We start from the raw sequence: 13,087 nt of genomic DNA on the forward strand, positions 1-13,087 counted from the left end.
CAATAAGTAAAACAAAGCCTTTTCCATGCTAAGTCAAATCCCTGACTACAAAACAATCTTCTTTTGTAGGTGGTAGGTCTTCTGTCTCAGCTGTGGAAGAAAAAAGAGCAGTAGAGTCTCAGCACACTTTACTGTGCATTCAGAGCTCCTGGGAACCTTGGGAAAGGCAGATTCTGATTTAGTATGTTCTGAGTGGGGTCCGAGATTCTGCATTTCAAGTAAGTTCTCAAAGGTGCTGATGGTGCTGATCTAAGGACAGCACTTTGCACAGCAAGAGTCTGGAAAACCAGTTGTAATACCTTGAACAAACTATTTCACTTCTCTAAACTTTGATTTTATCAAATGCAAAAATTTAAATGTTTACCTAGATAATTTCACAATCCTTCTTTGCTACCATGTTGCAATAGGTTACTGAAAAAATGGCTGCCAACAGTTCCCCCAACCCTTCTGCTACACGACTTTGTCCCTCTTTCCAACAAGAGAAAGAGCCCTTCCCTTTTAATCTGGCTTGTCCTGTTACTTATTTGGATCAGGAGAGTGTGACAGAAGTAAAACTTTGTGATTTCCAGGCCTAAGCCTTAGAAAGCTTGGCAGCTTTCCTTTTCTATTTTTTTATTTTTTGACTTCTTGGCATCCAGCTTCCATGTAAAGAAGCTAAGGCTAGAGTGCTGAAAAGGAAAAGAAAATGGTATAGCCAGCACTCAGCTCTATTAGGCACTGCAGCTGAGATGCCGGACACATGAGCATAGTCCTCTCGGACATTCCAGCTCCAGTTGACTTTCCAGCTTTATGTAGCTACACAAGAAAACCCAGCTGCAATTTCGTGTAGCAAATGAACCACACTGCTGAACTCATCCGCAATATTCTGAGAAATAACAAATTTTTGTTGTTTTAAGCCACTGTGTCTTAGGATGGTTTGTTACACAGTAATTGATAGCTGATACACATGTTCTGCTCACATAGGAGATAACAGAAATTTTTAAAGCCACAACATTTGGAAGAATTATAAAGAAATATGCCTATTAACTGGAAAGCTGAATATATGCTGAGAAGTGACTCTTACATTTACATAGTTCTTAATGAAGACCTCTCTTCTGTATTAAATTCAATTCATTCAGACAGTCTCTGACTTACAATGGTTCAACTTACAACATTCAGTATGCACCTGGACTTACAATGGGTTTATGTTCAGATAAGCCCATTATAAGTCAAAAATGCACATTTGACTTAACAGCATTTTCAATTTATGATGAGCTTATTGGGATGTAGCCCACTCTAAGTTGAGGAGCACCTATTTGTTCAGGGCTAGTGGGGAATGTGAGAAGTTGGGGATGTAATTCCAAGAAACTCGCATTATATTTGGGAATGCTATAGCATATATTACAAAAAAAATTAGAGAACACATATCAATTAAAGCGAGACTCCGTCTCCAAAAAAAAAAAAAATAGTGTACTAAACATACACTTGAGACTCAAATTATTTTAGCACCAACAACAAAATTCTATGGATGCCTAGAAGGTACTCAGTAAGTGTATTCCAGAATTAGAGAACAGTTTAGCGAAGAAGTACAGGCATATCTCATTTTATTGCTCTTCACTTTATTGTGCTTTGCAGATAGTTTTTGCTTTGTTGTGTTTTGTTTACAAATAATGGCTTGTGGCAACCCTGTGTTGAGCAACTTTATCAGCACCGTTTTTCCTACAGCATGTACTCACTTCATATCTCTGTGTCAGATAATGTTAGCATTTTTTTAGCAACAAAGTATTTTCAAATTAAGGTATGTATATTGTTCTTTTAGAAATAATGCTACTGTATACTTAATAAACTATAGTATAAACATAACTTTTGTATATACTGGACAGCCAAAAAATTCGTGTGACTCACTCTATTGCAACATTTGCGTTCTTGTAGTGGTCTAGAACCAACCCGCAATATCTCCAAGGTATGCCTGTATAACTTAAACTTGGATAAATGAGGGAGTAAAAAGAACTACGTAATGGTTGAGTCATGGTGTTCAAATTTTCTATACAAAAATGAAACAGCCCTATTGACAAATACATTCTAGAAAGTATCAGAAGTTGTTTATACAGAGGATGATGATTTTAAATAGACCTTTAAAATTATTTTTGTTATGACACACATAGTTTCACTAAATTAGTACATTGTGAGGACACAAGGTTATTGTAAAATACATGCTATAGAAATATGAATAGAATCTCAGAGTTGTAATACAGGTAAAAAATGTGAAAGTGTAGTGTTAAAGCCAAAAAAATTACAACATAGGACTCTTGAAAAGTGTACACAAAGTAGAATTTGGGAAATAAATATAAAGGATTTGATGTACGTAGTGATCATCTTTAGCCCTCTCATCCACATCCTAGTTATAATATGTTTTATTTGGAAAATATTTTCTAAGTGATTGCTATTGATAATGTGAAACCTCAGAATTAAAATTTTCCAATGATAGTCCAATAAAATGAGTTCAATGGTTAATAATAAGATATAAGAAAAAATAAAACTATACTTGTTTTTATAATATTCTTTATGCACATTTCTGTAAGAAAATTCTGCAATTACTTAAATAATGTTTTAACTGTACTGGAAAATAAATCCATTTTTTAGAACAGGAAATTAATCTTCTAGGCAACTTCTCAAAATTCCATTTATCTATGTTATCATTTTGCTACCTCTTTTTATGAAAATCCAAGAGGGAAGAACACAATTCTGATATACTGGTAATGTGAGACCTCAGAATAACACCCATTTTAAATGAAAGTTCCAACCAAAAATCATGATTGAGTGTTTAAATATTCTTGGAGAGACAAAGGACTAGTTTAATAATGATATAATACTACCTTCCTACCAGCACATAGATCGGCCTGGGTACACAATTAGCATTCAATGAAGTAATTAAATAAATCTGTCCCGGGTGTGACTGGCTGGGGCCAGTGTCACAGGCAAAAAAAGAATTTACCAAGAGAGTTGTAGGTAAAGAAAGACAGATTTATTAAAGAAAGTGCAAACATATGTTGCAAGGGTGCAATGGGCAGCACAGCAAAGAAGGGGCTGTCTGCCAAGAGGCAAAGGATAGAGGGAAGTTTTGTAGGTTCCTACTGGAGTGGCTAAGTGCAGATAAGGTGTGCAGATAAGGTCCTGCTGCTGGGGCTACATGTGGAGCGAGGTATATGGGAACAGGGTGTCATGCCAGCAGGTTGTCTGTGATTTTCCTTGTCTCAGAACAATTGTTCTCCCTGACCTGGGGCCCCTTCCTTTTTGTTGCTTACCTATCTTATTAGAACTCCACAGGATGAATGTCAATGCATACAAGCTTTCTCAAGGATGGCCTTGGATAGAGGAAACAAGAAGAAACAAGAAGGGTTAACTCAACCCATTGCAGTTAAATCTTCCTTGAATATTCTTTCATCTATTCATTTAACAATGAAGTTAAAAGGCCAAGATTGAAAAAGTTACAGTAACCTAAAATTGGAGTAAAGGGATATTCTTTGGGTACCTATATCTTGGTGGGGAAAAACAGACAATAAACACAGAAATAAATGCATAAGAATGCTAGATGATTGTGAGAATGCTGTAGAAAACTAAAGCTGAGTCAGAAGAGTGGTGCGCAGGAACAATATTTAGGTGAGGTCATCAGGAAAGGTCCCTCCGAGGAGACATCTAACTAGAGACATGTGGGAGAGAGCATTCCAGAGAAAGGGAACAATTAGTACCAAACTTCTGAGTCAGAAAGGAGGGTTGGTATTAAGATGTAATTATCAGATTTGTTAAATAATAAAATTAAATAGAGAAATAGAATAAGCAAAAAAGTTAAACAAAAAAAATGTCACGATTACTGGAGCTGACTTTATGTGCATGGAGTATGTGAGCACCTTCCTCACTTTAGGGGTTTGAGTACTGTTTTAGGAAGGGGAGAGATGGTCTTCCTGGGCAAACACATTAAACACACAGAATTTCTAACCCATTAGCTTCAGTCCCCTGGGAGAATTGTGTTAAATCCAGTCAGCAATTATCTGTAATACTGGATAACAACCTCCACCTGAGAGTGAGCTTTGAAAGGGCAAAGCACAGTCACTGTTAGAGAAGGGTCCTTCAGGTACATATTGAATTGCCTGGGGAAAGACCTTTTGACATCTCTGTTTGTTTTTCAAAGCACTGGCTTTGTGCTTTGTAATCAGGGGAAAAAAAATGGTTTGTCTAAATCGATCTCCTCTCTGTAATTTCAACATATTTCCCCACTGTTTCCTTCTATAAATCCACTTTACTGAGACAGAAGACTCCCCAGTTGTCACCTTAAAAATCTTCAAAAACTTGGGGTGCATATTGGGGAAAATTATGAATAGGTAGTACAGATTAATGGAGTTAGAATCATCAGTCACTATTTGTCACACCTTCCTGATTTGTGTAGGAAAAGCTGAGAAACTAACAAATATGATTCCTTGGGGGCATGTGCAGCCCTGCAGAATAAAGCATGCTCTACTCTGGGCATCTCAAAGGGGCACCTTGGTTTTATAAGTATTTGGCCATAAAATCATCTCAGCCACTAAAAATATAGATGGATAATCAATAGCATAAATGAACCTTAATAAGATTTTGCTTTATTTGGGTATACATTCAACTCAAAGCTTTGAAATAATAGCTTTCATGCACAATTTAATACGGTCAATTGAATAGAAACAATCTATGTGGCTATGCTGCTAAGCTTCCCTTTTTGGGCAAGGGGATAACATGTCTCTTTGAGAAACTGAAAAAAGTGATGGGCCCTTTCTCCCAGGAAAATGCTTAAACAGATGTAAAATTGCATTAAGTATAGGGGAGTTCATGGATCTCCTGGATTATTGAAGCCCCGTGCCCTAGAGACAATGGAAGACAAAGAGTGTAACAATAGTAACACCTCAGGTCTATACAGCACTAGGAAAAGAGTCCTAATTTTATTGGTGGTAGGTACACCAAAGCAGAGTATGTTAACATAATGGCTATTTTTTTTTAACATTTAAAAAATGGTTAATTGTGGTAAGATACACATAAAATGTGGCATCTTAACCATTTTTAGTGTACAGCTTAGTAGTGCTAAATATATTCACATTATTATGCAACCAATCTCCACAATGCTTTTCATCTTGCAAAACTGAAATGCTATACTCACTAAACAACTCCCCATTCTTCCACCCTCTAGCCCCTGCCAATCACCATTCTACTTTCTGTCTCTATGCATCAGACTACTCTAGATACCTCATATAAGTAGAATCATATAGCAGTTTATCTTTTTGTGACTGGCTTATTTCGCTTAGCATAATATCCTGAAGGTTCATCCATGTTGTAACCTGTGTCCATTTCCTTCCTTTTAATGACTGAATAATATTCCATTGTATAAATATATCACATTTTGCTTATCTATTTATCCACTGATGGACACTGAGCTTCTTCCATCTCTTAGCTATTATAAATGATGTTGCTGTAAATATGGCTGTACAGATATCTCTTTGATATTCTGCTTTCTTTTAGATAATATACCTAGAAGTGCAATGACACAACAGTTTTGGTGCATCCATTTTGATGGGCCTGTTAGATGCCAAGGAACATTATGATTTAGCAATTGTGAGTTGGGATCCGTGTCAAAAGGGCCCACCAAAATGTGAAATCTGTGTTTTATTACAAAGTCATGCACATGATAGACATTCCTGATCCTTATTCTATATTTAACCTCTCCTCTATTATGCAGATTTCACATTTTACTTTATTCATGTCAGTATTTTAAAAATTTGTATAAGAATGAATTAATTTTATAATAAAAAGGTAATAAAGCTCTTTTTAAGTCTGTTGGAACTAAGTCTCAAAGGGTATCTCAACTATCTCTTAAAACCATAAATTCAAAGTAAATTTATAATATGAATATTGGTGAATATATATATATATTCATATTGTATGTGTGTATGTGTGTTTGTGTGTGTGTATATGTATATATACATGTGTATATATAAATTCCTAACTGTTCTTCTAATGTGTGTTTGCATAGACTATATATATACACACACACATATATATACACACACATTAGAAAAAACAGTTAAGAATTTATTTGAAGACTTTCTGCTCAGTGTGGCACTGAGAATAAGGACATGTATATTCCTCCTCCTCCTTCCCCCTGAACAAGCAACATAACACTGATCAATAAAACTGAGTATAACCAAAAAGCCTTCAAAATAGCAGAGATATCTATCCCCTCAATTATCAAATGGAAAAGGAAATATTTTTAAGTGTAATTCTTTATTGAATATAAACAAGTAGAGCCATCATGATTTTAAAGGTGAAACTAATTAACATGAGATGTAGACCATTTATTCAAGGTGTCCATGATGTCTCTAAGAATGAGCAATCACTCAGCTTAGAATGACAAAAGGTCCTTTATGAGCAGAGGACAAGGTTAGCATATGAATCCCTGTCATGGGTTATTTGCCCGCCAGATGGAGCCTGTAGCCTACCCATCCCACCTCTGAATCCCACCTCATCCCAACTCCACCATAGGGGAGATGAGGCCCTAAGATGAAGAAAGGACATCCATTTGTTTATTTCCTGGTTATCAGAACAGCTGGAATTTCAATGATTTGTTCTGGGGCCACATCAACATAGTGGCATCAATAGGTAACTGAGTCACAAGAGCTCTAACACAGCTGGGTCAAAATTGTTTCAAAATGCATGTGCCCATTTGAATCATCCCAAGTCAGACCCAATAACTTGGCCTATGTCATTCCAAGCCAGTGTGGATTCAGGGCATCAGAAACCAGCTTCAAACCATATGCCCTTTGGAAGCGTCCTTGACAATTACTTTATAGCTCTGCCTGTGCATATGTACTGGAAGATTCAATCTCCTTAGCAGCCTAGAATTTCAGCTAGAATTTCAATCTCCTTAGCAGCCTAGAATTTGCTTATGGCTGTCCTCAAGCATCATGGACCATTTACAAAGTGTATAGGGGTGATCTCTCCTTGTAGATTCAAAGTGTTTTCAGAACAGGGACTAGATCTACTATTTATTTTCCATCCCCCCTAGAGCTTACTCTAATGCTTTGCATGTCCGAGATATTTGTTAATTTTCAGACAATCTCCTCAAGAAAGACTAGAGAGCCTTTTGCCAGAATGCCATAAAAAAAAGAAGTACGGGTAAATGAGCACACTGAGATTATGGCATAAGCTAGATACATCTCTCCTCACACATAAGGACCAGATCCAAAGTCAAATCATTGAGAACTGAAGTGAAAGAAATAGATTATTTAACCAATGTCTAAGTTTCCAATTTCTGTCTTTGTGCCAATGATCCCCAATTTATATTTGCAGCCCAGACTGCTCTTCACAGCTACCCTCTACTTACTAGGTAGTGCCAACCTGGATGTCTCAGAGGCCCCTTACACTCCAAAATTTGCCAAAACTCAGCTCATTTGACCCCTAAAATATCAGCTCTGTAAAGGCTAGGCTTTTGTTTCATTCACTGTTGGATTCCGAAGGCCTAGAGTAGTGCCTGGCAGACAGCAGGTGCTCAGTAAAGTGTTTGAATGAATTAATAATGGATAGATGAATGAATTCAGGGACCTCCCTAGGAGACACTGTCTTCCATTAAAGCCATATGTGTTGTCAGAGAGTTCTCTAGCACTTGACAGTTAAGATCAAACCCTATACCTCTTCCCATTACCTCATCCCTCCAGCCTCCTCTCTCTTTTATCAAATCACCCTCTCTGCTGCCTCATCCCTGGGAGCCCCTAAATATGCTCAAAATCTACTACAGGTTGAATATTTCTTATCAAAAATGCTTGGGACAAGAAGTGTTTTGGATTTCAGATATTTTCAGATTTTGGAATATTTGTATATACAAAATATCTCAAGGATGGGACTCAAGTCTAAACATGAAATTCATTTATGTTTCATATGTATATGTTATACACATAGCCTGAAGGTAATTTTACACAATATTTTTAATAATTTTGTGCATGATGCAAAGTTTTAACCATATTTTTACTGTGAACTGTCACATGGGGTCAGGTATGGAATTTTCCACTTGTAATGTCATGTTGGTGCTCAAAAAGTTTCAAATTTTGGATTTTCAAATTAGGGATGCTCAAACTATATCATAAAACAAAATACTCCTTTATTATACAAGGTCCTCTATAAATCTGTCCACAGTCTCATTTTGCCAGTCCCACTCACACTATTATAATATTGAATTCCCTAGAGTTCCCAACTCACACCTCACTCTTTGACTCCTCTGTACCTTTCTCAGGCAAGGAATGACTTGCTGAAGTGTCCTCCCCCTCCCCTGGAGAAGCCCTCTCTTGGCTATCTCCTCTTTACCCTTTAATTCCCAGTGCAGGTGCTGTCTCCTCTATGAAGTCTTTCACTGGGAATTTCCCCTCCCAGTCTGCCAGTCTATCTGTTCTTCTTCTATGCTCTCACAATACACTATGCCAGGACTATTTTCAAACTTTTAAAAATATCTTGGCATACATAGAAAATGGTTGAGGGTAGACAAGACTGTGCATGGCCACAAGCAACTGGCCTGGGTCTCTGGCTTTCATAAACCTTGTGCATCAACACCTGGGTACTTTTGTAACCCATTCATTGCATACCAGCATGGCATGTCAAGCTGGTTGGTAGCTCTGTTCTTGGTATGTCTTAGTCTTAATCGCTATATTCACTGCACTGTATTACACTTATTCGTGTTTGTGTTTTTCCCTCACTGAACCTATGAACTCCTTAAGGGCAAGAAACTTGTATTCTTATTTTTCATGTTTTAAATGACTATAAAATAAAATGGGCTTTTGAGGATGTACAGTCCCATAAATTTTATCACATGTATATGTTTGTGTAACCATGACTACAATCAAGATACAGAATATTTCCATCACCCAGGGTGCTGACACACCCTCCTCCAACCCCTAATCCTTGGCACCCACTGATCTGTTCTCTGTCACTATAGTTTTGTCTCTTCGAAAATGTCTTATAAATGGAATCGCACAGTGTATAACCTTTTGAAACTGGCTTCACTCAGCCAATGCCTTTGACATTCATCCAATTTGTTGTGTGTATCAATAATTTGTTTCTTTTTATCACTGAGTAGTATTCCATTGTGAGGATTTAACATAGTTTGTTTATTCATTCATCCACTGAAGGGTATTTGGGTTGTTTCCAGTCTGGGGCAATTTTGATAGACTTGCTGAAAACATTCATGAGAAGGTTTTGTGGGAATGTAAATTTCTATTCTTCTAGGGTAAATACCCAGGGGTGGGGATTATATGGGCATTATGGCAAATGTATTTTTAGCTTTATGAGAAACTGCCAGACTGTCTCCAAAGTGACTGTACTATTTTGCCAATAGATTGTACTGGCAATGTATGAGAGTTCCAGTTGTTCCATATCCTTGCCAGCATTTCGAATTGCCAGCATTTGGCATTGCCAGCATTTTTATTTCAGCCATTCTCATAGGTATGGCACGGCATCTTATTGTAGCTTTGTCTTCATCTTTGAACTCCAGCATTTTGCAATGTGGTAGGTTCTCAGTAAATATTTGTTGAACTGAAATACACGCATCTTGTTGTTTTGCCTCATTTAATAAACCCACTAATAATAAATTCAAGGCCGGGCACAGTGGCTCACGCCTGTCATCCCAGCACTTTCAAAGGTCAAGGTGGGCGAATCACTTGAAGTCAGGAGTTCAAGACCAGCCTGACCAACATGGTAAAACCCCGTCTCTACTAAAAGTACAAAGATTAGCCAGGTGTGATGGTGCGTGCCTGTAATTTCAGCTACTTGGGAAGCTGAAGCACGAGAATCACTTGAAACTGGGAGGCAGAGGTTGCAGTGAACTGGCGAGCGGGGCGGGGCCTCGCCGGCACCGTCAAGTAGCCAGGGGGACCGGCTACTTGGAATACAGTGGAGATTGCTCCACTGTATTCCAGCCTGGGTGACAGAGTGAGACTCTGTCTCAAAAAATAAATAAATAAAAATAAATAAATGCAATTTTCACTGCACTTTATACTAAGCTTTGTGTTAGAAAAAAAATTGCACAGGACAGAAGTATTAAACTCTCTCTTTCTCTCATCTTCCTGTACTCACTCCTTTTCCCAAGTCCTAAATGAATCATTCTTTCTATTAGGATATATAGCCATACAGCCTATAATTTTCACTCAACAAACTGAACTTGAAGGCATGCAATCAAGAGCTTTTGAAAGTCTCTATTCTCATGGCTAACAGTACTAACCATAAGAATCACTCACCATCAATAATTAGATAATTGGATGAACCAGGCACTGTGTTAGGAGAAATTCCCATGGTAACTCACTTATCCCCCCCAACCCAATGAAATAGGTATTATCCTCATTTTAGAGATGTGGGAACTGAAGTTTAATGAAGCTGACAAACTTGCCCAAAATCATATAGCCAATAAATGAAGGTTCTAGGATGCATACCAGATCAAGCTGGTTTCAGAAAACACGCTCCTAACCATTCCATGTACCTGCTTTACTTGGCAAAGGAAGTAGCTGCTCTTTAATCAACAGCAAAACAACAAAAATAATCTCAAGTCACTTTAATTTTGAGGAGTTATAAAACTTTAGAAAAGTAAACCTCTCTCTTTACTTGAGCCTTATGATAATAGCTCCTTCAGATCAGCCATGAGGCATACAGATGGAGGAGCATGGAGACACCCAGTCTGGGAAACCTCAATTGCTCTATTGGAAGACAGACTAAAAATTATAGACCTTATTCTCATGAAGCTAACAGCGTGAGTAGGACTCAGCTGAGCAAACTGAACTAGCATCACTTGTGGATCTATGATAATTATCCCTGCCCATTGAATCTTGAACTACATTTACATAGTTCTATAGTTGAGAGTGTTCTCCACTGCAGACCTAAGCTGAAGTGATAATAACAGTTTTTTTTAATGTTGATTCTAAAAATAAAATAGAATTTTATATATAAAATAATATAGTAACCTGGATAATCTAATGACTATCAACTATTAGGTGCATCCAGGGATAATAAAAAGCTTCAGTCTTTAGAGACATATATAGCACTAATTTTAATAGAACAAATCACACCCAGACCTTTTACTAGATGCATGCTATAACCAAGAGACTATTGAACTGGAATTCAGTGGTTTGACCTATTATTTTGATTTAAAATATTTCTTAACTCTTTTATTGCTTACTTCCTCCCAAACCCATAAACAAGCTTCAGTGAGCTTGGAGCTGAATCTATTTCTTTGAATGTTATTGATTAGGAAAGATAGGAGGCACAAATCCCAGGATCCTATGTTTTAAGTGATGACTTTACAGAGCCCAAACATTTAATCATTTCACCCTTCAAGTAAGAAATCAGGAGAAAAATGTAGGTGCTAAAAAGAAAAGTCATCCAATGAAATTATGCTGCAAGCCAACAGCTTTTGGGGATCACAGTAACTAGTTCCAAATGTCAGACTCTTTTGTGTGTTTGAGTCTCGTAGAATAACATCAATTTCTAAATCTTCTTTATAGGGAACTGCATTTTAAAAAAAGGTTTCATTTGCACTCATCTGAAGGTGTTCTAGACAAATAGTGCCACCAAGTAATTACTGTCATGAAAAATTATGGTAACTCAAAAACATTTGGCTCAAAGTCTCAAGTAGCAAAAGTCGAGGGCAATGACTTTTATCAATTTGGAGAGCTTCTCTTAACCTGTGGCAGTTCCTCTATATTTGGGTCTGCACATAATGTTCATATTGCCCTGCTTGAACACTCAATAATCATAGAATCTACTGAAAGAATATCATCTAAACAAATTTACGAGTCTTATAATATATAGTGCCAGTGATTAATGAGAAAGCATTAAATAGCAGAATGACTGGAAATTTTCCAATAGGCATTCCAAAGTGTGTGCATTACTGATGAATTTCTCATATTTGAAAGCTAGACAACCCCAAGAAAAGAATTACATATTTATATAAATCATAAGCCATTCGGCAATAGTGTGAACTTTCTGTAAAATTGTGATGTTTCTCAAGGGAGAAAAACTTATTTATCAAGACCATTGAACATAAAGAAACAATTAAATACAAACCAATTTGCATAGCCAACATAGCATTTTCTGTTGAAAAATCAAAACTTTTCATCCTGACAGATATATTTGTCACTGAGAAGATAGGATTTTTAAAAGAAAATAAACACAGCACACAATTCAGTTCCCTTGCAAAAAGTGCAGCTAAAAGTTTACTGTGAATTATAGCCTATTATAATACCATAGAAATGAACAGGCAGCTAAAATCAGTTTCTCTTTTCCCAAAAGTGCCTGTGGATATTTATTCCTAAGGAAATAAATGACCAAAGTAGTATACAGCTTTGTCCTTCTGTTTTACAGGATATTCCTGCCTTGCCTCCAATATTCTTTTTAAATTTTTGAATTGCCTGAACAAAACTCAGAAGGACTTCATTTTTCTCCAAAGGCATCATTCTTGTATAATTCTGAGACAGAGCTTTCAATTCTATCCAAATAAATTCATCCTACTGAAAAGCACATGCTCATCTCAGAAAGCAATAATAAGACCCCTGATATTTTCTCCTTGAAGACCATTACTCACTGGCAAATATGTTCTCCTTCATCCTCAGCTGCCCTGCTGAAGCCCCAGGGAATGGAGAAGGTCTGCCAGTTTTCTCCTTCAAGGTCCTCCTCCATGGTAGGAAGCCAAAACAGCCCACCTTTTCCTAAGGATGAAAGAAAGAACCTCTTCTTTATTCTTTTATAAGAAGAATGACTGTATCATAACAACTGCTATCCAAGAGAGTGAGAGAGGAAGGAGAGGAGGAATCGATGCTGAGAGGCCAATCATATTTCATCACTCAGCTACTTGGAAACCAGATATTCTTAAACAATCACGTGCTCTGAGAGATTTGAGGATGCAAAAGAGGAGTGGCTCTGCCTTTTGTAAATTATTAACAGGGACTTTTTTCCTGACCACAAGTAAAGATGTACAGACTACTTATTAAAGAAAACAGCAATTAGGTCTGACATGGAACATAAAAATGGACAAGTCAAAAGCAAAATCCCTGATCGT

General features: G+C 37.1%; 1 protein-coding gene across 1 annotated transcript in view; it reads right to left on the bottom strand.

Moving 5' to 3' along the window:
• Positions 1–12,789, bottom strand: part of FRMPD4 (FERM and PDZ domain containing 4) — an 860,788-nt gene extending 847,999 nt beyond the window's left edge. The window contains exon 1 of the mRNA XM_011994862.1: positions 12,614–12,789. Coding sequence (XP_011850252.1) covers positions 12,614–12,708 — 95 coding nt within the window. The 5' untranslated portion in view covers positions 12,709–12,789. The remainder of the gene's footprint in view (positions 1–12,613) is intronic.
• Positions 12,790–13,087: the final 298 nt, after the last annotated feature.

This window comes from Mandrillus leucophaeus, unplaced genomic scaffold (genome assembly GCF_000951045.1).
Source record: "Mandrillus leucophaeus isolate KB7577 unplaced genomic scaffold, Mleu.le_1.0 Scaffold462, whole genome shotgun sequence".
In the NCBI taxonomy this organism is placed as follows: domain Eukaryota; kingdom Metazoa; phylum Chordata; class Mammalia; order Primates; family Cercopithecidae; genus Mandrillus; species Mandrillus leucophaeus.